The sequence below is a fragment of the Portunus trituberculatus genome, chromosome 47 (assembly GCF_017591435.1).
Source record: "Portunus trituberculatus isolate SZX2019 chromosome 47, ASM1759143v1, whole genome shotgun sequence".
In the NCBI taxonomy this organism is placed as follows: domain Eukaryota; kingdom Metazoa; phylum Arthropoda; class Malacostraca; order Decapoda; family Portunidae; genus Portunus; species Portunus trituberculatus.
The window spans coordinates 630,779-658,263 of record NC_059301.1 but is presented as its reverse complement, the minus strand read 5'-3'; the positions used below and the strand labels follow the sequence as shown (position 1 = coordinate 658,263).

At 39.0% G+C, this 27,485-nt stretch overlaps 1 protein-coding gene across 2 annotated transcripts in view; it reads left to right on the top strand.

Annotated features, from left to right (window-relative positions):
- The first annotated feature begins 3,388 nt into the window (after positions 1–3,388).
- Positions 3,389–27,485, top strand: part of LOC123520762 — a 79,107-nt gene continuing 55,010 nt past the window's right edge. Inside the window, exons 1-3 of one of the 2 annotated variants that reach the window (XM_045283325.1) lie at positions 3,390–3,755; positions 21,993–22,098; positions 22,583–22,692. In XM_045283325.1, the coding sequence (XP_045139260.1) occupies positions 3,656–3,755; positions 21,993–22,098; positions 22,583–22,692 (316 nt within the window). In that variant the 5' untranslated portion in view covers positions 3,390–3,655. Of the gene's footprint in view, positions 3,756–21,992; positions 22,099–22,582; positions 22,693–27,485 lie in introns of both variants that reach the window. The other variant, XM_045283326.1, reaches the window with a different exon arrangement.

The following is a 27,485-nucleotide window of genomic DNA, read 5'->3' as shown; positions in this document are numbered from 1 at the left end:
AGAGTATTGACAATGAAATTGCGCAATATAATTGATCGTGTATGGGCCGCTTTAGGGTCTTTACCCACCATGACGAAATGGGAAAGTTCCCAAGATATCGTACCGCACGCCGGCAGAACGCACGCCGAGCCTGCAGGGAGAGGACCTCCTCATCCAGTACAATTCCAATTGGGAAAATGCTCCAACAACCTTGATTTTCCCTAAAAACTTAACATAGTTTAGTATATCATTCAGTATACCTATTTTGAGGAAGTGTACGTCTCTTGGCAGTCGAAATTTACTAAAATATATGTATGGGGAGCTCTTAGTAGTAAAAGAAATAATTTATAAAGTGGTCGCCAACCGTGACGGACGTTCATATCCCTGCTGCTCTCTACTCTGACCGCTGTGCGCGGCGAGGTGTATGACTACGGTACATTTGTTACCATTTGTCAAATAACCAGTGCTAGTGACAAACAACAGCTGGCTGCTTTTTTTTTTTTTTACTTAATCAGGAATTATAATTCGTTACATTGGTAAGAATAAAGCAGCAGCAAAACATTACACATTTATCTAGTTCTCAAGTAAATTATTTTGTTAAATGGTGTGATGATAATTATTTGAATTTAAATGTAAAAAAAAGACAAAGGAAATGTTAATTGATTTTCGTAAGAGGGAGAGGTGTACTCAAAATCTTGTAGTTAAAGAGGAACAGGTAGAAATTGTACATGATCATAAATATCTAGAGGTGCAAACCGATGATAAAATAACTGGTGATGTAAACACAAAAAAGGTGTATGGCAAATGTATGCAGAGAATTCACTTTCTGAGAATTCTAAAAGTTGAAAATACTATTCTTGCTATGTTCTATAAGTCTGTTATTGACAGGGCCGTTTCTAGCTATAGGCGGACAAGGCGATTGCCTAGGGCCCCCAAGCCACCGGGGGCCTCCCTGGGTAGCTTGGAAAATTTGAATTTCCTAAGTCACCCAGGGGCTCCGACGAAAAATTGAAATCTAGGGCCCCCCAAACATCTTCTTGCCTAGGGCCCCCACAAAGCTAGAAATGGCCCTGGTTATTGAGTTAATCCTATGTTTTGGTTTAACAACGCTGTATGGGTGCTTAACTGTAAAAAAACAAGAAACTCAAAAAGGTTGTGAGAATTGCTGATAAATTGGGTGTAAAGGTAACAATTAACATTAGATGACCTATATTCTAGAAATATATTGTGTACAACTAGGAAAATAATGAATGACAATACCCATCCTCTCAATGATAACTAGGTGTTCTTAAGATCTGGAAAAAAGATTGGGTTTGCCTTCTCAGAAAACATCTATGTAGATATAAAAATTCATTTGTACCAGTTAGCATTAAATTGAATAATTCTGTCCATGCAAAAAGGTAAAGTTATTGCTTCCATTGTGATTTCGATTCTGATGCATGGTAAATTTACAGCATGGTGTTTTTAAAATAGTGTAGTATTATAGTTTTAGTCTTGGGCCTTACTTTGTCACAGATATTTTATTGTGTGTTGTACTGTATGTGTGTTGTAACTGTAGCTTTGAATGATCTGGATCCACAATGAGTTTCAATTTGGATGTATCATTACAAATTGACTAAATAAAGTATTTATTATTATTATTATCATTATTATTATTATTATTATTATTATTATTATTATAAAGGCAACGTTAATGATGGAAATGTTATTAAGAGTTAGGTAAGTAGAACTGATATTAGCATGAATGATAATGATAAAAGGTTTAGTATTGTTGATTCTTTTAAATGTTATCATCAGTATTGGTGTTGCTATGTTCTTTATTATCTATCGTTACTACTTCTACTACTACTACTACTACTACTACAGCTATTATCATTATTATTATTATTATTATTATTATTATCATTATTGTTGTTGGTGTTGGTAATGGTGTTGGTGTTTGCGTTTTTGGTGTTGGTGTTGGGCGCAACTAAAGCGTCCACTTCCCTCCGTGGAGCGAATGATTCGTGTGTCTGGCAGGGAAAGTCTTTACTTCCCGTATCGTCACTTCTTCATGCCACAAGGGCAATGTTTTGGGTGTTTTGCGATTGTAAGCTCCGCCCACCGCCTCATAAGCTCCGCCCATTGGCTTCACTTTTTTTATAGTACAGCGGGATAGGCACGCGGCTTCACCATCAATATAACCTCCTTGGTCACGCCCGCTCGTCTCGATTCCCGGCTACCCCTTCGCAGCTCCTCTACCCAACTGATTTTAGGTCACATCATTATAAGGAGCCACACACTTTTGGTCAACGCGCGCGCGCGCGAGAGAGAGAGAGAGAGAGAGAGAGAGAGAGCGCCAAGTTGCTCTCTCTCTCTCTCTCTCTCTCTCTCTCGTTGACCAAATGCTCCATATATATGACGTCAAATCAGCTGGGTGGAGAAGCTGCGAAAGAGGAGCCGGGCATCAAGACGAACGGGAGGAATGGTTTCTTAATGAGAGTGCCCTCATTTGATCCTGACGTTCCACTTCTGCCACATCGGCGCCCACTGGCTTCACTTTGTATGGCAGGTATAGGCACTTGCTATCTCCCTGTATTCATCCTTCTTGATGCAGAGCGACAGGCCCTTTCACTCAATCTCTTTGGTGTTGCCTCAGTATCACTGAATGCCGCTATGTGGTAACGCCACAACAATCCCCTCTCGCCACCGCCTGACAGTTTCCGGTTTAAACTTTCCCGTGATAGAAGAGCTGGGTTCATTCATTGTAAACATACTAGTACCACCGCATCAGATTTTTTTCATACAAACAATCAAATAAAAATAACAGGATCAACAACATAACAGTAATTTTCAGAGAAACGTCCAAAAACAAAGGCATATTAACTATTATAATTAAAATAGTCGTGCAACAGTGTGTGTGTGTGTGTGTGTGTGTGTGTGTGTGTGTGTGTGTGTGTGTAAAGAAAGTGATATCACACACACACACACACACACACACACACACACACACACACACACACACACAATATATATATATATATATATATATATATATATATATATATATATATATATATATATATATATATATATATGTATATATATTCATAAGCAGTCAAATACGAATAACAGGATAAACAACAAAATAGTAATTTTCTCAGCAAAACATCCAAAAACAATGGTATATTACCATAATCAAAAACAGCCGTTCAACATACAGTGTGTGAGTGTGTATGTGTGTGTGTGTGTGTGTGTGTGTGTGTGTGTGTGTGTGTGTGTGTGTGTGTGTGTGTGTGTGTGTGTGTGTAAAAAGAAAGTCTCTCTCTCATCCACACACACACACACACACACATTAGGTTCATATTGTAGACGTAAAGCAGTAACAATATTGATAAGAGGAATGTTATCTAATCTATGAAGAAAGATCATGACAATGCTAACACCAAGTAAAAGTTGTAGTGAATGTATGGCTGTGACATAAAACAATGTTGTTCAGGAGAAAGGCAAGGCCGAATTAAAGTGTTGCAACAAAAGTTACTAGACCAGGAGGTTTGTAAATGGTTTGGCTTCAGTGTGCCTCGTACTTCGCTCCAACGTGGTCTTCCCTCATTATCTCACTCCATGACTATTACTTTCGCTGAAACTAATCCAAATTCCTTTTAATGATCTTGCAACTGATAGACTGAGTTCCACTATGGCAAAGAGATTGCTCCTATTATTGGTGGTGATGGCGTCAGTAACGCAGTCTCCATTCCTGATACTTGCTTCAACACTTCAAGACCCTTTGCTTTTGGGTAAGTGTGCATAGCATGGTAGTAATAAGTCTATGTCCGTGTGTGCATCTGAATGAAACAAAAAACAACAGTTCTTGGACACGAATTTTCTAATCCACAAATTAAACATGTTTGAATTTCCAACTGATCATATGTAACTTAAAAAAGATTTGTTCAATGTCACTGGAGTGCTTTTTTTTATTTTCTTTTATTCATGAGAGAAAGCCAGTCAAGGACAACACAATGTTAAAAAAAAAAGGCCCACTTGAGTGCTGGTTCTCTAAAAGACAAGAAGGGTTAGACAAAATTAGGGATCAACAATCTTGATACCTCCTTCTTAAAAGAAGTTAAGTCGTAGGAAGACGGAAATACAGAAGCAGGTAGGGAGTTCCAGAGTTTACTAGTGAAAGGTATGAATGATTCAGAGTACTGCTTAACTCTTGCATTAGAGTTGGACAGAATAGGGATGAGAGGAAGAATAAAGCCTTGCGTAGTGAAGCTGCAGAAGAGGAGGCATGCAGTTAGCAAGATCAGTAGAATAATTAGCATGAAAATAGCGATAAAAGATATAAAAAGAGATGCAACATTTCGGTGGTGAGAAACTGAAGACAGTCAGTCAGAGGAGGGGAGTTGATGGGATGAAAAGCTTTTGATTCCACCCTATCTAATAAAATTGTGTGAATGGAACCCGCCCTAAATATGCAAAGAGCACGCCATACAGGAACGGGTAAGGCCGTTGTACGAGTTTAAGCAGTTGGAGGGGTGAGAAAAATTTGGCGGAGACGCCGCAGAATGCCTAACTTCATAGTTCTTTTCGCAAGAGATGAGGTGTGAAGTTTCCAGTTAAGATTATGAGTAAAGGACATACCGAGCGTATTTAGTGTGGAAGAGGGAGACAGTTGAGTGTCATTGAAGAAAAGGGGATAGTTGTTTGGAAGGCTGTGTCAAGTTGATAGATGGAGGAATTGAATTTTAGAGATATTGAAAACTACTAGATATTCTGTGCCACAATCGGAAATCTTAGGAAGATCAGAAGTCAGGCATTCTCTGGCGTCCTTGTCTGATCTGTTGGCTTTCTGAAGAGTTGGTCATCTCTGAAACGACTTGGAAAGATGTAGGGTGGTATCATCAGTGTAAGAGTGGATAGGACAAGAAGTTTGGTTAAGATCATTAATAAACAATAGAAAGACAGTGAGGTGACAGGACAGAACCCTGAGGAACACCACTAATAATAGATTTGGGAGAAGAACAGTAGCTGTCTACCACAGCAGCATTAGAATGGAAAAAAAATGAAGATAAAGTTGCAGAGAGAAGGATAGAAACCGTAGAAGAGCAGTTTTGAAATCAAAGCTTTCTGTCAGACTCTATGAAAAGCTTTTCATATGTCCAATGCTACAGCAAAGGTTTCACTGAAATCTCTAGAAGAAGATGACCAAAACTCAGTAAGGAAAGCCAGAAGATCACCAATAGAGTGACCTTAACAGAAGCCATACTCACGATCAGATAGAAGATTGTGAAGTGAGATGTTTAAAAATCTTCCTATTCAGAATAGATTGAAAAATTTTAGACATGCAAGATGTTAAAGATGTAGGAAAGTAGTTTCAGGGATTAGAACGGTCACCTTTTTTAGGAACTGGCTGAATGTAGGCAAACTTCCAGCAAGAAGGAAAGGTAGAAGTCAACAGACAAGTTGAAAGAGTTTGGCCAGGCAAGGTGCAAGCATGGAAACACAGTTTTTGAGAACAATAGGAGGGATCCCATTGGGTCCATAAACCTCCCAAGGCCAACGAGGGCATGGAAAACATCATTACGAAGAATTTTGATTGAAGACAAGAAATAGTCAGAGGGAGGGACAAGCCCAGAATCATCCAAGGTGGAGTTGTTAGCAAAGGTTTGAGAGAAAGTTTCACCTTTAGAGACGAGATGGCAGTGGTACCATCAGAATGAAATAAAGGAGAGAAAGATGAAGAAGTGACGTTATTGGAGATGTTTTTGGCTAGATGCCATAAATCTTGAGAGGAGTTTGAGTTTAGAAAAATTTTGATATTTTCTATTTATGAAAGTGTTTGGCAAGTTGAAGAACAGACTTGGCATGATTTCTGGCAGAAATATAAATTGAGTGAGATTCAGGAAATGGAAGGCTCAAGTATCTTTTGTGGGCAACCTCTATCAAGCAGGAAGAGATAGTAGACACCTACCAAAACGATAATTTACTCCCAGCGACATTTAATAGCACTAGTTAAGGGGTTGCTGTGAAACTTCCATTAAAAGTAATTGTGATTTCGCAGAATGTTTCCATTTGTGTCTCATAACTTAAGGGGCCAGTCACAGCCTGCCCTCTAAAAACAACTTTCCCCCTTTCACATAAAACTACATGCACTTACCACACACACACACATCCTTCACTTATTATTCAAAATCCAAAATGGCGATTTCAAATCCAGCCTCAGAGTCCCGTTCTTGAGAGGGGACCAGAAATGTCCCCAGGTTGGACTGCTCTCCTAGTGGCAACACAAAATATCTCAACACCTCCCTCGACTTTTTCTTCATTAACTTTGGCAACACTCGCGGTATAAGATCTAGTCATCTATCTGTAGTACACCACCTCTCCTCTACTAAACCCCATCTTCTTTTCCTCACCAAAACACAGCTGTCTAAGGCAACTGACTGTAGCCCCTTTTCTGTTCCCTCCTACTTCCTCTATCTTCATTTCTGCTCCAAAGCTGGATGTTACGTCTATGTGTGCAACAACTTAACTTGCTCTCATGCCCGCGCTCTCGAATCTTCTGAATTTTCCACCATCTGGCTTCGACTCCATACTCACTCTCTAACTAAATTTATCTGTGCTGTCTATCTCTCCCCTTAACTCCTTTGACTATAGTAATTTTTTTTTAACTATTTAACCTCCAAAGTGGAGAACATTCTCTCCCACTAACCTTTCGTGGTGATCTCCATCTTTGGAGATTTCAATGTTTGCCACCAGACTTGGCTATCCTTTCCCTTCACTGACCATCCTGGTGAACTTGCCTTCAACTTTGCTGTCCTCCATGATACAACACCCTACTTGTATTAATGACTGTCTTGGAGATACATCCAACATTCTTGATCTTTCCTTAGCTACCTGTAATCCTTCAGCTTATGCTGTTACCATATCTTCTCCACTGGAGTCCTCCGAAAACAATTTTGTTTCTATATCTTGTCCTATCTCTCCTATTCCTCTTCAGGATCCCCCCAAAGCCGAGGTGCCTCTGGCATTTTGTCTCTGCCAATTGAGGGGACCTGACAAGGTATTATGCTGATTTTCCTTTAAATGATTACCGTTTCCATGTGTTGAATGCATAACAGAGGTGATAATGTCTGGCATGGAGGCGTACATTCCTCATTCTTTTTTTCAACCTAAACCATCTAAACCTTGGTTTAACATAGCCTGTTCTCGTGCTATACATGATAGACAGGTTGCCCACAAAAGGTAGTTGAGCCTTCCAACTCCTGAATCTCATGCATTTTATATTTCTGCCCGGAATCATGCCAAGACTGTTCTTGAATTCAACTTGCTAAACACTCTTTCATAAATAGAATATGTCAAAATCTTTCAAACTCTAACTCCCCTCATGACTATTGGCATCTCGCCAAAAACACCTCCAATAACTTTATTTCTTCATCCTTTCCTCCTTTATTTCATCCTGATGGCACCACTGCCATCTCATTTGTTTCTAAAGCTGAACTCCTCTCAAACCTTTGTTAAAAAAACTTCACCTTGGATGATTCTGGGCTTATTCCTCCCTCTGACTATTTTATGCCTGCAATTATTTTTTTTTCTTAATGTTTTCCATGCCCTTGCTGGCCTAAACCCTCGGAGGGCTTATGGACCTGATGAGGTCCCTCCTATTGTTCTCAAAAACTGTGCTTCCGTGCTTACACCTTGCCTGGCCAAACTTTTTCAACTATGTCTACCGACTTCTACCTTTCCTTTTTACTGGAAGTTTGACTACATTCAGCCTGTTCCTAAAAAGGGTGAACGTTCTAATCCCTCAAACTACCATCCTACAGCTTTAATCTCTAGCTTGTCTAAAGTCTTTTGAATCTACAGTAATCGCTCGCGTATCTGGATTATAGCAGCCAAGGCCCTGGCGGATACGCGAAATATCCGGATACGCGGATGGATGGATGGATGGATTTTATATAAGGCGACGCAACATCCGGCTATGCGGAATCTCCTCTCCCAACCCCTTATAAATTGAGAAAAAAAACATGTATATAACCCAAAAGGATAAGAAAACAATGAATGAAAGCACATTAAATGATTGTGTATACAATAATGACTTCCTGGAGAATGATAGAATGAGAACATTAGATACCTGCTTCTCTAAAAATTGTGAGGATTGAGAAGGTGCCATCAGCAGCGTCATGGCAATCTGCTGTTTCACTGCTGAACTGGACACTATCTGAGTCATTATTAGTGTGTTGAAGTGAGATAATGATAATGAAGTATTTATTGTTTGTCTGATACAGCTTTCTACCTTTGCCTCAACATAATTTTTTGTAACAGTGTTATTGTGAGAGCTATGTCATGTAAAGTTGTGATGATGAAGGCAGTAAAAAAAAAAAGTTTGAAAAGATCATAACAGTCTTATGATATAGAGATGGTGGAGAAGCCTGGCAGTGAGGCAAGGGGTGAGGCATGGTCTTGGAGAGGGAGATAACACGCATGACGGAGGGGAGAGGGGAGGCCACAATTGAAAGTCCAGCTGTCTCCCAATGTTACATTTGTTTGCTTGTTTCTAGTTATCTTCTCTTCTTGATGTTTCTCATTCTAATTCTCGTCAATTTATACCTGTCAGGCAAAATTAGAGAGCTAAATGACACATCTCCATGCTTGACTCCTGGCCAAGTACTGTGTAGGGCGTGACTCAGGCTATGTCACACAAGACATTTAAAAACAGCTTCCTGACAGAGAGGTTATCTAATTATCAAAAAATAAACTCATAAACGACAGAGCAGCTCATCTTGGCCATTTCATACTTCGAAATTATGCCTTGGAGCGTCTCACGGAGAAATGTAAACAAATAACTGAACCACTTTTCGCTGCTAGGCTGGAATATATATATATATATATATATATATATATATATATATATATATATATATATATATATATATATATATATATACACACACACACACACACACACACACACACACACAAGCCAGATGACCGGGGTTCGATTCCCCGGCCGGGTGGAGATATTTGGGTGTGTCTCCTTTCACGTGTAGCCCCTGTTCACCTAGCAGTGAGTAGGTACGGGATGTAAATCGAGGAGTTGTGACCTTGTTGTCCCGGTGTGTGGTGTGTGCCTGGTCTCAGACCTATCCCAAGATCGGAAATAATGAGCTCTGAGCTCGTTCCGTAGGGTAACGTCTGGCTGTCTCGTCAGAGACTGCAGCAGATCAAACAGTGAATTACACACACAGTTGGCCAAGGGCAACAAAATATGAAAAAAAAGGCCCACTATGTTGCCAGTTCCTCAAAAGGCAAGGGAGTTTACAAAATTCAGGGAGAAATGTCTCGATGCTTCTCTCTTAAAAGAAATCAAGTCAATAAAAGATGGAAATACAGAATGTTAAAAATATAGTTTCCCGCAAAGATGTATTGAGACATGGAACAGTTTAAATAAAGAGGTAGTGTTTGCAACGAGTGTGCATACTTTTTAAGTAAGATTGGATGGATAAGTGTAGATATGGAGACGGGGCCACACGAGCATAAAGCCCAGGCCCTGTAAAACTACAACTAGGTAAATACACACACATATTTACATCTACTTATGTGAAGATCCTATTAAGCTGAAATTATAGAATCATTCCAATTAGCAAGAAAATAAATTTTATTTTAAAAGTTTTGGTTAATAACCATAGATTTTAATTTGGCTAAAAATTAACGCTAGAGGAAAACGGTGTGTTCCGTCTGGCTCAAGACGACGGAAAGAATTGACAGAACAGTAAAAAAAACAAAAAAACAAACAACGGAAATCGTTGAAGACGACGGAAAAAGTTTTATTGTAATGCCGCCTAAGTGCTGTGCTGCCTAGCGAGATCGAGGGATCGCTCACGCGGTAGGTTAGAATATGTTGGGGGGCAGCTCCGGATAGTGGCGATCCGGATACGCGGACGATTACTGTATTCTCAATGGGAATATTCTTAAACACCTATCACTTCACAATCTTGTATCAGATCGCCAGTATGGTTTCCGTCAAGGTCGCTCTATTGGTAATCTTTTGGCATTCCTTACTGAGTATTGGTCATCCTCTTTTAGAGATTTCAGTGAAACTTTTGCTGTTGCATTAGAAATATCAAAAGCTTTGGACAGAGTTGTGTTAAATGCCTCAAAACTCAATTCCTACATCTATCAACTCAACACAACCTTCCAGACAACTATCCCTTCTTCTTCAGTGACACTAACTGTCTCTCTCTTTTACACTGAATATCCTCGGTCTGTCCTTTACTCATAAACTTAACTGGAAACTTTACATCTCATCTCTTGCTAAAACAGCTTCTATGAAGTTAGGCGTTCTGCGGCATTTCCACCAGTTTTTCTCATCCCTCCACCTGCTAACTCTGTACAAGGGCCTTATCCATCCTTGTATGGAGTACTCTTTGCATGTTTGGGGTGGTTTCACTCATACAGTTTTATTAGATAGGATGGAATCAAAAGCTTTTTGTCTCATCAACTCCCCTCCTCTGACTAACTGTCTTCAGCCTCTTTCTCACTGCCGAAATGTTGCATCTCTTTTTTTTTTTTATCTTTTATTACTATTTTCATGCTAACTGCTCTACTGATCTTGCTAATTGCATGCCTCCCCTCCTCCTGTGGCCTCACTGCACAAAGGTTTCTCCTTCCTCTCATCCCTATTCTGTCCAACTCTCTAATGCAAGAGTTAACCAGTAGTCTCAGTCATTCATACCTTTCACTGGTAAACTCAAGAACTCCCTTCCTGTTTCTGTATTTCCATCTTTCATTGACTTGATTTTTTTATGAGAAGCATTGAGACATTTCTCCCTGAATTTTGGTAAACTCCCTTGTCTTTTGGGGAACTGGCAACATAGTGGGCCTTTTTTTCATATTTTGCTGCCCTTGGCCAACTGTGTGTGTGTGTGTGTGTGTGTGTGTGTGTGTGTGTGTGTGTGTGTGTGTGTGTGTGTGTGTATTTACCTAATTGTATTTACCTAATTGTAACATACGGGAAAAGAGCTATGCTCGTGTTGTCCCGTCTCCATATCTATTAATGTCCAGCTTTTTCTTAAAATCATGAATATTCCTTGCGTTGACCACTTCCACGTCTAAATTATTCCATGCTTCCACCCTTCTATGAGGGAAGCTATATTTTTCACATCTCTCCTATAAGTGGCCATTTTAGTTTTTTCCATGCCCTCTCGACATTCTTCCATTCCACATACACAGATCTTCCCTATCCATTTTTCCATGCCAATCATCACTCTGTATATTGCTATCAGGTCTCCCTTTCTTCTGTTTTCCAGGGTTGGAAGTTGCATTCTTTTCAGTCTGTCTTCATAAGTCAAATCTCTTAAGTCAGGCACCATTTTCGTTGCAGCCCTCTGTACTTTCTCTAGTTTCCTTATGTGTTTCTTTAAGTTCGAGCCCACTGTATTGTTGCATATTCAAGCCTCGGTCTTATCATTGCAGTAATTATTTTCTTCATCATTTCTTCATCTAAATATACGAACGCCACTCTTATGTTCCTCAATAAGTTCAATACTTCTCCAATTATTTTGTTTATATGTCTCTCTGGCGATAGGTCATTGGTAATTGTCACCCCAAGGTCTTTTTCTTCATGACTGGTTTTATGTCTTCATTTCCTATCTTGTACATACTCCTGATTCTTCTTTCACTCTTGCCAAACTCTATTTTCTTGCATTTTGTCGTGTTGAACTCCATTTGCCATGTACAGCTCCATTTCCATATTCTGTCCAAGTCTTCCTGGAGTAGTTCGCAATCTTTGTCACATCTCACTTTTCTTAACAATTTTGCATCGCCTGCAAATAGGCTCACATAACTGGACACCCCATCCACCATGTCATTTATGTAGACCGCGAACATTACTGGTGCCAACACTGATCCCTGTGGAACTCCACTCTCCACCAATCCCCATTCTGATGGTCTGTCCTTAATTATTGTTCTCATTTCTCTTCCTACCAAAAAGTCTTCCATCCATTTTAGTAAACTGCCATGCACTCCTCCTACCATTTCAAGTTTCCAGATCAGTCTCCGTGTGGTACCTTATCAAAGGCCTTTTTTAAATCCAGATATATTCCATCAGCCCAACCATCTCTTTCCTGTATTACATCTATCACCCTCGAATAGTAACATATCAGGTTTGTCGTGCATGAACGCCCTTTTCTAAAACCAAATTGACACTCACAAAGTATGTCATTTTTCTCCAAGAAGTCTGTCCATCTATTCTTCACCACCCTCTCACACATCTTAGCTACCACACTTGTAAGTGACACTGGTCTATAGTTCAATGGGTCTCTCTTGTTACCTGATTTATAGATTGGGACAATGTTAGCTCTTTTCCAGTCTTGGGGCACTACACCTTCCCTTAATGAGGCATCAATTACTTCACAAACTTTTTCTGCCAATTGCTCCCTGCATTCTCTTAAAATCCATCCTGATACCCCATCAGGTCCCACAGCTTTTCTCACTTCTAAACTCCCCATCATGTTCTTGATCTCCTCCACAGTTACTTGAAACTCCTTCATAATCCCTTTCTGTTCCATTACCAGTGGTTTGTCAAAAGCAGTCTCCTTTGTGAATACCTTCCGAAAGCATCCATTCATAGCCTCTGCCATTTCCTGGGATCTTCACTGCATACTCCATTTACTTCTAAACTTTCAATACTTTCTCTATTTTTGATGTTGTTGTTCACATGTCTGTAAAAAGCCTTGGTTGGTCTTTACATTTATCAATTATATCCTTTTCTTGTTTCTTTCTTTCTTCTCTTCTAATCAACACATATTCATTTCTTGCTCTTTTGTAACTTTCCCACTGCTTAATCCGTCTTTTCCTTCTCCACCTCTTCCATGCATCCTCTTTTCTTGTTCTAGCCTTTTCACATCTATCGTTAAACCAGTCCTGCTTTCCAACTTCTCTATGTTGTCTTATTGGTACAAATTTTTCTCACCTTCTTTGTATATTTTTATAAATTCCTTCCACTTTTCATTTGCTCCTTAGCACTCTTGAATTTCATCCAATTTGTCTCTTGAAAGAATTTCTTTAGGTTTCCAAAATCTGTCTTGGCATAATTCCATCTTCCCACTTTATATTCTTCATTTCTTCTAGATTTCTCTTCGTCTATCACCTTGAACTCCAAAACTGCATGATCACTCTTTGCTAAAGGGCACTCCACCCTCATCTCCTCAATGACCATTGGCTCTGTACTAAAGACCAAGTCCAGTCTTGACGATGCTCCCTCTCCTCCAAACCTAGTATCTTCTTTGACCCACTGAGTTAACACATTTTCCATTGCCAGTGTCAATAGTGTATTTCCCCATGTTGTCTCTGATCCTTCCATTGACCAGTCCTCCCAACACACCTCTTTACAATTAAAATCTCCCATCATTATAGTTCGTTCACAGCCACCCAACATTTCTTCCAGACATGTTCCTGTATCACTTATCATTTCTTCATATTCCTGTACTGACCATGCATTTGTCTTAGGTGGTACGTACACCACTATGTAGTGCCTCTTTTTTTTTTTTTGTGTGTGTGTGTGTGTGTGTGTGTGTGTGTATACAGTAAGGTCCCGGGTTATGTCGGTCTCGAGTTACATCAAACTCGCACTAACGTCAGTCCACCATAAGGCAATTTAAGATTTAAAAAATTGAAAATTTATAAATCGTACCTTTTATTGTTATTGTTTCCACGTCACTAGTGGTTACCCACCAAACCGCCCACCTCATGCTTGAATACGTACCTCAGTTCCACCATACTGTCGTCCCTGGCAAGAGTGTTCCAACATCTGCGTTTGCTGACTACATTAGTATCTTGCTCAATGGCACCAAAAAGAAAACTCCAGAGTGATAGCAGTGATGCTAAGAAAAGGAAAACCATTACGCTACAAGAAAAAGTGGACATAATAATTATTAAAAGACATGAGAAGGGAGGCAGCAGCTGTGTGTAAGGGTGTGAAGAAGAAAATGGGAAGCCCGTTACCATGACAATGGGGAGGTTGACGACCGTCTCGCACACCCATCACAACAATAACAACTCCTTCGCCTCACACGACACTCGCAGCTCACTTGCACCATCTGCGCCTGTCTGCTGATCCCTATTGCCCTTTCCTATTGCATTTACTGCTCCGCTGCCCACGCTTCTACTCCCACCGCACTGCACTACGCTCCCAGCTGTCTGCCCTGGGCGTCGCAACATTCGACCTGCCTACCCTCCTGGCGGCCTCAGGCGTCCACCCTCTGGCAATATGCAGTCCTTCGTCATCCCTAATCAACAACAAAAACAAGCAAGCTTGTGTTTCATATTCCTACATACTTGTAAATAATATAACCTTTACTTATATAACGCTTCTACTCCTACCGCACTCCACAAAGCTCCCAGCTGTCCGCCCTTGTCACAACATTCAACCTGCCCACCCTCCTGGCTCTCAGGCCGCCCTCTCCAACCTGCAGTCCTTCACGTCATCCCTAATCAATATATTCCTACATAGTTGTAAATAATATAACAATATAACCTTTTATTTACCTGAATAACCATAAAAAATGATTGGTTGAAAACTCAATAATATGCTTTGAAAGTACATAAACTCGAGTTACATACAAAATCGACTTACGTCATGTTTCAGGAACGTAACTCTGACGTAACTCGACCTTATATATATATATATATATATATATATATATATATATATATATATATATATATATATATATATATATATATATATATATATATATATATATATATATTGTTCCAGCCTATCAGCGAAAAGTGGTTCAGTTATTTGTTTACATTTCTCCGTGAGATGCTCCAAGGCATAATTTCCAAGTATCAAATGGCCAAGATGAGCTGCTCCGTCGTTTATGAGTTTAATTTTTGATAATTAGATAATCTCTCTGTCAGGAAGCTGTTTTTAAATGTCTTGTGTGATTGTGTCATAGCCTGAGTCACGCCCTACACAGTACTTGGCCAGGAGTCAAGCATGGAGGTGTGTCATTTAGCTCTCTAATTTTTTATTGACAGGTATAAGTTGACGAGAATTAGAATGAGAAACATCAAGAAGAGAAGACAACTAGAAACAAGCAAACAAATGTAACATTGGAAGACAGCTGGACTTTCAATTGTGGCCTCCCCTCTCCCCTCCGTCATGCATGTTTCACAGCACTCACAGTCCTGGAGTAGAGGCTAGTTAATAGACCAATAACCCTTGCAGGAATCCCACGGAGATGTAGAAGATCCCAATCTTACTTTAAAAGTATGCACACTCGTTGCAGACACTACTTCTTCATTCAAACTGTTCCACGTCTCAATACATCTTTGAGGGAAACTACATTTTTTAACATCTCTCAGACATCTTCCTTTTCTCAGCTTTTTACTATGCGATCTTGTGCTTCAGATGTCATATTCTTCTCTCAGGATCAGTTTCTCATTATCCACTTGGTTCATTCCGTTGATCAATTTATAAACTTGTATCAGATCTTCTCTCTCCCTTCTTTGTTCCAGGGTTGGTAGATCCATAGCCTTTAGTCTCTCCTTATATGTCATCCCTTCAAATTCTGGAACCATTCTTGTAGCCATTTTTTGAAGTCTCTCCAACTTCCTTATGTGTTTCTTTTTATGAGGGGTCCACACTACTCCTGCATATTCCAATCTGGGTCTTATTATAGTACTTATCAATTTCTTCATCATTTCTTTGTCCATGTAGTGAAATGCTACTCCAATATTCCTTAGCAAATTATATGTTTCTCTAAAAATTCTATCAATATGGCTTACTGGTTGATTGTTTTCTTCCATCGTCACTCCTAAGTTCTTTTCCTTTTTTACTTTCTCTAGTTCTACTCCATCTCCCATCTTATAGATTCCCACGGGTCGTCTTTCACTCTTTCCCATTTCCATGATATGGCTTTTGTTCACATTGAATTCCATTTCCCACTTTTTACTCCATTCCCAGATCTTATTTAGATCTTGCAGTATTTCACAATCCTCTTTTTGCTTTATAACTCTGCACAGTTTTGTATCATCTGCAAACAGATTTATGTAGCTGTTCACACCTGGCATGTTGTTAATATACATGAGGAAAAGTATTGGTGCCAATATTGACCCCTGTGGCACTCTGCTTTCTACTGCTCTCCACTTGGACTTCATATCTTTAACTACCATCCTTATTTCTCTCCCCCTCAAATAATTTTCTATCCATCTCAATGTGCTTCCTTTTAAGCCACCCTTCTCCTCTAACTTCCATAGTAATCTTCAATGTGGCACTTTGTCAAATGCCTTTTTTTAAATCCAAATAAATACAGTCAACCCATCCCTCTCTCTCTTGTACTCTATCAACTATTCTAGAATAGAAACTCAATAAATTAGTTACACGACCGTCTTTTTCTAAAACCAAATTGCCTATCTGATATTAATTTGTTGTCTTTAAGGAACTCAATCCATTGTTTCTTTATTATTCTCTCACACATTTTGCATATTACACTAGTTAGTGATACCGGTCTGTAATTTAAAGGTTCTTCCTTCCTTCCGCTCTTATATATGGGAACCACATCAGCTCTTTTCCATTCTACCAGTACTGTTCCATTTTCTATTGAGCATTTTATGATGTATATAGGACTTGCTAGTTCTTCCCTACATTCTTTCAGTATTCTGCCTGAGACTTCATCTGGTCCCATTGCCTTCTCTTCATCCAGTTCCTTCATTAACTCTTTTATTTCAAGCTTGGTTACTTTAATCTCTTTCATATAGACTGTCTCTCTCTATTACCCTGTGGCCTTTCAAATTTGGATTCCTTAGTAAAGACCTCCTGGGAATTTATTATTTAATAGTTCTGCCATACTATTTGGGTCTTCCACCATCCTGTTCTCTCCCTTCAACCTTTCTATTGTTTCTTTTTGCCTAATTTTTCCATTTATGAATCTGTAGAACAATTTTGATTGCTCCTTACATTTTTCGACAATGTCTTTTTCAAAGTTCTTTTCCTCTTCCTTCCTCACCTTAACATATTCATTTCTCGTTGCCTTGAAGTTTTCCTTATTTGCTGGATTCCTATTTTCCTCCACCTTTTCCATGCTCCATCTCTTTTCTCCTTTGCCCTAGCACACCTTGCATTAAACCAATCTTTCTTTCCTTCTTCTTTAGGTCTATATTTCGGGACATATTCCCTGACTCCTGTTTTGTATATTTCCAAAAATAAGTTATACTTCTCTTGCATCGTCTCTGAGTTTTCCATCTCCTCCCAGTTTATGTTTTTAAAGTAGTTCTCGTGATTCTCAATATCAGCCTTTCTGTAATTTAATCGGTCTCCTTTGTATGAATCGTCTCTATCTTCCTTTCCCTCTTCTATATCCATTTCTAATATTACATGGTCACTCTTTGCCAATGGGCACTATCATCTTATATCATCATTCATTTGTATACCCCTATGTATACAATCTTGCCGGCTCGTCGTTTCCTCTGAATTTTGTGCATTCCTGTACTCTCTGGTCCATCATATTGTCTATCATTATGATAAAAAATCTTTCTCCCCAGGCTTCTTCACCCATACCACTTTCATAATTTTCCCAGTCCACTTCTTTTGAGTTGAAATCTCCTACTAATATCACTTTTTTCCTTTTTTAACGATTCTTGTTAGACTCCTTATTGTGTCATCTATCATGTCTTTATATTCTTGATTGGTCCATGAATTTGTTTTTGGTGACACATATGTTACAATGATTGTTAACTCCTTTCTATTAATAGGCATCTTAACATACAGTACTTCTGCTTTTTCTTCCCCACATTCCACTTGGTTTATCACTATCTCCTTCCTTAACATTATCATGACTCCTCCTCCTCCTTTACCCACTTTGTCTTTTCTCCATACATTATACCTTTTATCCAAGTCTATTTTGATTGCCTCATTTAGTTTTGTTTCAGCCAGGCATACAATATCTGGATTTTCTTTCTTTATGTAATCTCTTAATTATAATTAACTTGATAAAACCCTGTCTATGTTCGTATACATCATTTTTAGTCTCTTGCCTTTATCATTTTTAGTTAAACTTGTTCCACTTTTTCTCTTCCTTCTCGTTTATATACCATTTCCTTATCCTGTCTCTTAGAATTCTCCAAAAAAAATGCCTTTTTTTCCTCTTCTGACTTTTCATTAATTTTTTCCCTTACTGCTGCTGCCAGTTCATTGTATATCCTCCTTTCTTCCTCATTTCTATTTTTCTTTATATAGATATCCTTGCAGCCTTCTGTTTCTTTAAGTTTTGTTGTTCTATATAATATTTCTTCTGTTGCTGCTTGTGATTTTAATTGGTCTCGTTTTTCCTTCTTGATATGGTCCCATTCTGTTTATTTCTTCTACTTTCTCTTCCAAGTTCTGCCTATCTTCGTCCTTTAGATTCTTCAGTAGGTCCTTGACTGATTTCATTTCTTCTTTTTCTCTTCTTAGTCTACATTTTATATTTTTTTCTTTTATTCTAAATACAACTACACTCTTCTTTTTTTCTGCAGTTTCTCTAACTAGATTTTCTTTTGTCTTGGACTCCTATAATTTTGTTTGTCATATTTTCTTCTTTTTCTTTAAGTTCTTGAATCACCTCCTGAAAATCGGCCTTATCTTTCTTATCTTGGACTCTCCATGCTTGTACTTCTTTTTTAATCACGTTCTGTATTCTTTCCTCTTCCTTGTTTACTGTTTACTAGATCTTTCAACTTCTCTTTTTCTTTCTCGGCTTTACCGAGTCCATCTTCCATCTGCTTCTTGTAGTTAGCTACTTTCTTTTAATGTTCTTTGTTTTCTGCTCTTAGCCCAGCTACATTTTCTTCCACTTTTTTTATCCTTTCTCTCAGTTTTATAAACTCTTTTTCCTGTTCTTCATTCTCTTTCATTTCCATATTATCCTTTATCAATTTATCTAGTTTACATTCAATATTCAACACTCTCTTAAGAATTGAAGTATTCGCCGCATTGAAACCTTAGAATGCGCTGTCTCCCTCACCAACATAGTCATCATCAGCTTTCATTTTTTCCCTAATCTCATGTCTGCATTTGGATGGAATCTCTTCTTTACTCATGATTCCTTAAAAATTGATTTCATGAAAAAAATGAGTCTACACTACCTGCCCAGGCAACTGTAAATACTGTACAACAGGTATGTAGTGAAGATCAGCTGATTGTTGGAACAGCGTCAGTACATCCTTCCTCGACCGCGTCTGTGTGTGTGTGTGTGTGTGTGTGTGTTTCACCACAGTCGTCTGCTGGTCACCTAGCCAGTCTTTCCCCTATGGAAAGAGCTCAGAGCTCATAGTTACCGATCATCAGGTAGGACTGAGACCACACTCCATACCATGGGAAAGCGAGGCCACAACCCCTTGAGTTACATCCCATACCTATTTACTGCTAGGTGAACAGGGGCTACACATTAAGAGGCTTGCCCATTTGCCTTGCCTCTTTCCGGGACTCGAACCTGGATCCTCTCGATTGTGAGTCGAGTGTGCTAACCACTACACTATGCAGTGTGTGTGTGTGTGTGTGTATTTACCTAGTTGTAGTATTACAGGGCCTGGGCTTTATGCTCGTGTGGCCCCGTCTCCATATCTACACTTATCCAATTTTTCTTTAAAACTATGTACACTCTTTGCTAACACCACTTCCTCACTCAAACTGTTCCAAGTCACAACACATCTTTGCAGTAAACTAAATTTTTTAACATCTCTCAGACATCTTCCCTTCCTCAGTTTCTTACTATGCGATCTTGTGCTTCTAATGTCATATTCTTCTCTAAGGATTAGTTTCTCATTATCCACTTGATCCATTTCGTTAATCAATTTATAAACTTGTATCAGATCCCCTCTCTCTCTTCTCTGTTCCAGGGTTGGTAGATCCATAGCTTTTAGTCTCTCCTCATATGTCATCCCTCCAAATTCTGGAACCATTCTTGTAGCCATTTTTGTAGTCTCCAATTTTCTTATGTGTTTCTTTTATGGGGGTCCACACAACTCCTGCATATTCCAATCTAGGTCTTATTTTAGTACTTATCAATTTCTTCATCATTTCTTTGTCCATATAGTGAAATGCTAATCCAATATTCCTTAGCAAATTATACGTCTCTCTGAAAATTCTATCAATATGGCTTACCGTTGATTGTTTTCTTCCATTGTCACTCCCAAGTCCTTTTCCTTTTTTACTTTTTCTAGTTCTACTCCATCTCCCATCTTATAGATTCCCACTGGTCGTCTTTCACTTTTTCCCATTTCCATGACATGGCTTTTGTCCACATTGAATTCCATCTCCCATTTTTTACTCCATTTCCAGATCTTGTTTAAGTCTTCCTGTAGTATTTCACAATCCTCTTCTTGTTTAATGACTCTGCACAGTTTTGCATCGTCCGCAAACAGATTTATGTAGCTGTTCACTCCCTCTGGCATGTCATTTATATATACGAGAAAAGTATTGGCGCCAATACTGACCCCTGTGGCACTGCTGTCTACTGTTCTCCACTTGGACTTCATATCTTTAACTATCGTCCTTATTTCTCTCCCCCTCAAGTAATTTTTCATCCATCTCAATGTGCTTCCTTTTAAGCCACCCTTCTCCTCTAACTTCCATAGTAATCTTTCATGTGGCACTTTATCAAATGCCTTTTTTAAATCTAAATAAATACAGTCAATCCATCCCTCTCTCTTGTACTTTATCAACTATTCTAGAGTAGAAACTCAATAAATTTGTTACACATGACCAACCTTTTCTAAAACCAAATTGGCTATTTGATAATAATTTGTTGTCTTCAAGGAACTCGATCCATTGTTTCTTTATTATTCTTTCACACATCTTGCATATTACACTAGTTAGTGATACCAGTCTGTAATTTAAAGGTTCTTCCTTCCTTCCGCTCTTATATATGGGAACCACCTCAGCTCTTTTCCACTCCACTGGTACTGTTCCATTTTCTATTGAGCATTTTATGATGTTGTATATAGGACTTGCTAGTTCTTCCCTACATTCTTTCAGTATTCTACCTGAGACTTCATCTGGTCCCATTGCCTTTTCCTCATCCAGTTCTGTCATCAACTTTTTATTTCAAGCTTGGTTACTTTAATCTCTTTCATATGAACAGTCTCTCTATTACCCTGTGGTCTTTCAAATTTGGATTCCTTAGTAAAGACCTCCTGAAATTTACTATTTAACAGTTCTGCCATACTTTTTGGGTCTTCCACCATTCCGTTCTCTCCTTTTAACCTTTCTATTGTTTCTCTCTGTCTTATTTTTTCCATTTTTGAATCTAGAACAATTTTGGTTGTTCCTTACATTTTTCGACAATGTCCTTTTCATAGTTCCTTTTTTCTTCCTTTCTCACCTTAGCATATTCATTTCTTGCTGTTTTGAAGTTTTCCTTATTTTCTGGATTTCTGTTTCTTCTCCACCTTTTCCATGCTCCATCTCGTTTCTCCTTTGCCCTAGCACACCTTGCATTAAACCAATCTTTCTTTCCTTCTTCTTTAGGTCTATATTTCGGGACATTCCTTGACTCCTGTTTTGTATATTTCCAAAAATAAGTTATATTTCTCTTGAACCGTTTCTGAGTTTTCCATCTCCTCCCAGTTTACATTTTTAACATAGCTCTTGAGGTTCTCAATATCAGCCTTTCTGTAATTTAATCGGTCTCCTTTGTATGATTCATCTCTATCTTCCTTTCCTTCTTATATATCCATTTCTAATATTATATGGTCACTCTTTCCCAATGGGTACTTATATCTTATGTCATCGTTAATTTGTATATCCCTTGTAAAAACTAGGTGTGTGTTTGTGAAATTATAACAATGTATTCACATATCATATAAAAAATCTTAGTGTTGGTGCATCTCAATGTAACATGTTAAATTTTCTTTTAAATAAAAATTTGATTAAACATATAACATCTACATCTATGGATACCAATGAAGATTTATGAGACGTTATTTCTTGTAGGTTTATGAAATAACGTATGAAAAATATATATAAGAAATCTTCTACTATTCTCTAGAGCGTGAGGTAGCAGCCCATAGGTGGTCTCCCTTGATATGGTTCCATCCTTCCGAGGCCTATTTTCCAAGTTCTGTGCCCTTTTTCCTACAGCACACCACTCTGAGGTATTTAGAGGTCATCAAAATGTGTATTTTTATTCTTTGTTATATTGATGTTAATTGTGTACAGAATACATACTTTAGCCAACTCATAAACATTAGTAAAGTAAACCCTCATTATAACAGACAATATGAAGACAGGGGTCTGTCGTTATATCCGAAGATCTAATATAACCGAGGATCTGTTATATTCAATGGAAATACTGGATAGATCCATTATATCCCAAAGTTTGTCTGGTATTTATACCTGCTGCTGCCCTGCTCCTGCAGCATGCCACGTGGAGTTTCTGTGACATGTTATGGGACCAAGCCCTCGCTATAATGGATGAAAATTTGTTATAGCAAGGATTTGTCCAGTCAGATTTTTTATGTTATATCCAATATCCGGTATATCAAGATCCGTTATATCGAGGGTTTACTGTATCTAGTTATGTGAAAATGTCATATTTATGTTCATATCTGTTTACACATTATTTCCTTTTCATTCTAGCATGGGGAAAGGACATGCTGAGGTACAACAGGGCTCAAGAGCACAAGGACTGAACTTGCCCTCAGGAAGACCAAGCCAGGATTTTTATCTTCTTGCATCTCATAACTTTGGTATGGCATGTCACAGTTATAAAAAAAAATACAATAATTGCTATACAAGAATGTTGTGATTACAATATAGTTATCTAATTTGTATTCATCTTATATGAATGAGTGGCTTGTCACCGATTCCATACAGGGAGGCAGCTGTGGTACATTGGAACCACACGCACTATCCAAGCGCACGGGTTTCCTAACCACGGTCCGAATGTAGGTAGGGCTTCCTTACTCGGGGAACGGCTTCCTAATGGGTGGGCTTTCAGATAGGATGTCTCCTTTAGTCCATAAATTCCCATGAAAAGCCTATATGGTATTAGAGAGAGAGAGAGAGAGAGAGAGAGAGAGAGAGAGAGAGAGAGAGAGAGAGAGAGAGAGAGAGAGAGAGAGAGAGAGAGAGAGAGAGAGAGAGAGAGAGAGAGAGAGAGAGAGAGAGAGAGAGAGAGAGAGAGAGAGAGACTTAACAAAATAACATGACTACTTTATACATCAAAATTTTTGTGCAAAAACATCACTTGACAGATTACATCACAAATGATAAATTATACCACTAACTGACTTCCAAATTTATACAAAGGTTTCTGATTCAAATAATCAATTTTTCTGATGAATCAAAGATGAGCATAACAATAGTAAAACTAAATTGTACTGACCCGTAAGGCATGGTGGATAATCCGTGCGACACACCCATATCTCTCATTACTTCAAGGAAAACGGAATATCTGTTCTTTATTCAACTTATGCATGACTTTGCTAAAAAAAAAAAAAAAAAAAAAAAAAAGTGGGCTGGGGGACAAGATATAAAGATGCCATAGGTAAATTAAAAACAGTATAGGTGCTGGTTATAAAAGTGAAAATGAGGCTGATAATTTACCTAATATTTACTATTATGTCCTCTCGAGATACCCAGTGTAATATAATGAATCGGGAATAGAAACGCTGATAAGGTTGTGGCGCTGTTGTGTATATCTTTTTGTTTGCACTGGGGCAAATCCTCTTCACCGTGGCTTTAGATATAGCAGCTGCATCTGCTGTCCTCTTCCTCACTTGATTTGTGGGTAAAAGTGGTCCTTGCAAGCTTTTTCTTTTAAGAAGTATCTATTAATTCTGTAGATAAACTCCTTGGTTTGGCTGTACAACACACAGTAAGATGGGGAAGCATCAGTATGTCCTTCCATCGTGGTAACCATATGAGAAGCGAGTCGATTTGCATCTGCGTGGTGACCTGACTCCCCTCTTCCCCCAGGGGAAAATCCCACCTTGGGTCAAGTGGCAACGCCGCCCGTTCTGACATGCTACATCGTCATATATGTCCATCAAATACCTTCACTTGATTTGGTATATAACACTTATTTGTATCACCTGATAATTAATGAAATAGTCAGAATATTCTTAGAATGCCATTTCTTGATAATACTAAGATTAAAGAACAATGAGTAGTATAAGCCGAATGCTTTGATTGGAAATCTGACACAATGGCAAACAACATCCTAAAAATCAGTACAATTTAGTTTTACTATAATATATAACACAAGCCCTTCTCTCAGCAGTATGACTGGATGATATATGTCAGTTTACCCTTGTGTCACTGTGTCTTTATGTGGTTTCCAGTGTGCCCATGTCAGGCTTAAAGCTCACAGCTTTGAGTTTGTCCATCTATCATGCTGTATGCACACAGCTTCCAGTTTGTCCATTGTCAGGCTATGTGCATGCAACTTCCAGTTTCCTCGTCTGTCTAGCTGTGTGCACGCAACTTCCACTTCTTGTGCACTGAGTTTCAGTAACTTGTGTTCCTATGTATATTGCACATATCTTTTCCTGAAAGTTAGTGATGCAGTGTTGTAATATAGAACATGTTCTAGACTTGATGATGTCACAAACACCCACGCTGCTTCTGGGGAAATCGCACTGAGACAATGGCCAGATTCTTAACCTCTTCATTCTGGGCAACAGAAAACAGCTCCTAGCACCACATCCAGGCTGAGTGGGGGGCTGAGGAAATGACTGACTCAGAGGCAGCTCTCGCTCTCTCTCTCTCTCTCTCTCTCTCTCTCTCTCTCTCTCTCTCTCTCTCTCCACCCACTATGTAAATAATAATATGGTACCATATTTTACGGCTTGCAAGATGCTGCATCTTGGAAGACGCACCCTAATATTTGACGGAAATTTCTAAGAAAAAAAGTCATTCTCATACAAGAACACATTGACCATATACCCGACCACTGAACACAAAAACATAAAAAGCAAGGAGTCTGCAAGACAGTATTGTTTCAGCACTCATTACAAATTTGCTGAATCACTCACCACAAATTTAAAACTATGTAAACAAAAACACCATAGGTAAATGCGTACACACAGTGAAGCAGTCCATCTCTTTTTGTTTTAGTGGCTGGCGACGGCACATATTGGACGTATTGTTTACATTACGTGAACACTTGTCCTCAATTTCAGAGGTTTGTCATTCAGAAATTCCAAAGTTTCAGAAATTTGGGAGGTTGAATAACTTAGGTTATTAATATAGCTAAATCTGCCAATCGCCAAAACCAAACGCGTGAGTGCTGCAGTTCATATTTTTTTTATTTTGCAATCGTGCTTCACAGGCTTTATCAATGTGAATATAATTCACAAGTGGAATTTTAACTCTTGTTAATAAAGGTATAAAGGCACCTGGCATGTGTGTACGTTCGTGTGTATGTATGTGTGTGTTGCTATGAGACGAGGGAGCGGCCCGTTTTCTCCACACACCAAGTAGGCTCCAGGAAGGATTATGGTATTGGAAATATTTGTAACAGCTAAGTACTGAGTTTACATCAAATACAAGGCTGAATTAAATAGTACTTAAGCTAAGATCATAATGTAATGACTCAACATACAAATCCAGGTCACTATCGGTGTCCAAGCTCACTTGAGGCTGGGTGTTGCCTTACAATACAACATTCGTCTTAGAAGACGCACTAGTATTTTTCACGGTATTTTTTAGGGAAAAAAGTGTGTCTTGTAAGCTGTAAAATACGGTAAGTGATTTTTCATTTTTTTTTTTTTTTTTTTACATAGGGAAGAGGGCCAGCCAAGGGCAAAAAAAAGAAAGTTAGAAAAAAGCCCACTTGTGTGCTGGCTCTCCAAAGAATACAAAAAGTGCCAAAACCGTCAGCCAGAATTAGGGGAGCAAATGCCTCGATACCTCCCTCTTAAAAGAAGACAAGTTGTAGGAATTCGGAAATACAGATGCAGGGAGGGAGTTCCAGAGTTTACCAGTGAAAGGGATTAATGATTGAGCATACTGGTTAACTCTTGCATTAGAGAGTTGGACAGAATAGGGATGAGAGGAAGAAGAAAGCCTTGTGCAGCATGGCCGCAGAAGGAGGGGAGGCATGCAGTTAGCAAGATCAGTAGAACAGTTACTATGAAAATAGCGATAAAATATAGAAAGGGATGCAACATTTCGGCGGTGAGGAAGAGACTGAAAACAGTTAGTCAGAGGAGGGGAGTTGATAAGACAAAGAGCTTTCGATTCCACCCTATCAAGCAAAGCTGTGTGACTGGAACCCCCCCCCAACATGCGAAGAGTACTCCATACAGGGACGGATAAGGCCCTTATACAGAGTAAGCAGTTGGAGGGGCGAGAAAAAGTGGCGGAGATGCCTCAGAACACCTAATTTCATAGAAGCTGTTTTAGCAAGAGATGAGATGTGAAGTTTCCAGTTAAGATTATGAGCAAAGGACAGACCGAGGATATTCATTGTGGAAGAGGGAGACAGTTGAGTGTCATTGAAGAAGAGGGGATAGTTGTCTGGAAGGTTGTGTCGAGTTGATAGATGGAGGAATTGAGTTTTTGAAGCATTGAAAACTACTAGATTTTCTCTGCCCCAATCGGAAATTTTAGAAAGATCGGAAGTCAGGCATTCCGTGGCGTCCCCACGTGATCTGTTAATTTCCTGAAGGGTTGGAAGTCTCTGAAAGGACGTGGAAAGATGTAGGATGGTATCATCAGCATATGAGTGGATAGGGCGAGAAGTTTGGTTAAGAAGGTCATTAATGAATAATAGAAAGAGAGTGGGTGACAGGACAGAACCCTGAAGAACACCACTATTAATAGGTTTAGGAGAAGAACAGTAGCTGTCTACCACAGCAGCAATAGAGAGGTCGGAAAGGAAACATGAGATAAAGTTGCAGAGAGAAGGATAGAAGCCGTAAGACGGCAGTTTTGAAATCAAAGCTTTATGCCAGACTCTATCAAAAGCTTTTGATATGTCTAACGCAACAGCAAGTTTCACTGAAATCTCTAAAAGAGGATGACCAAGACTCAGTAAGGAAAGCCAGAAGATCACCAGTAGAGCGACCTTGATGGAAGCCATACTGGCGATCAGACAGAAGATTGTGAAGTGACAGATGTTTGAGAATCTTCCTATTCAGGATAGATTCAAAAACTTTAGACAAGCAAGAGATTAAAGCTATAGGATGGTAGTTTGAGGGGTTAGAACGGTCACCCTTTTTAGGAACAGGCTGAATGTAGGCGAACTTCCAGCAGGAAGGAAAGGTAGAAGTCGATAGACAAAGTTGGAAGAGTTTGGCCAGGCAAGGTGCAAGCACAGAAGCACAGTTTTTGAGAACAATAGGAGGGACCCCATCAGGTCCATAAGCCTTCCGAGGGTTTAGGCCAGCAAGGGCATGGAAAACATCATTACGAAGAATTTTGATTGTAGACATGAAATAGTCAGAGGGAGGAGGAGAGGAGGACAAGCCCAGAATCGTCCAAGGTGGAGTTGTGAGCAAAGGTTTGAGAAAAGAGTTCAGCTTTAGAGACAGAA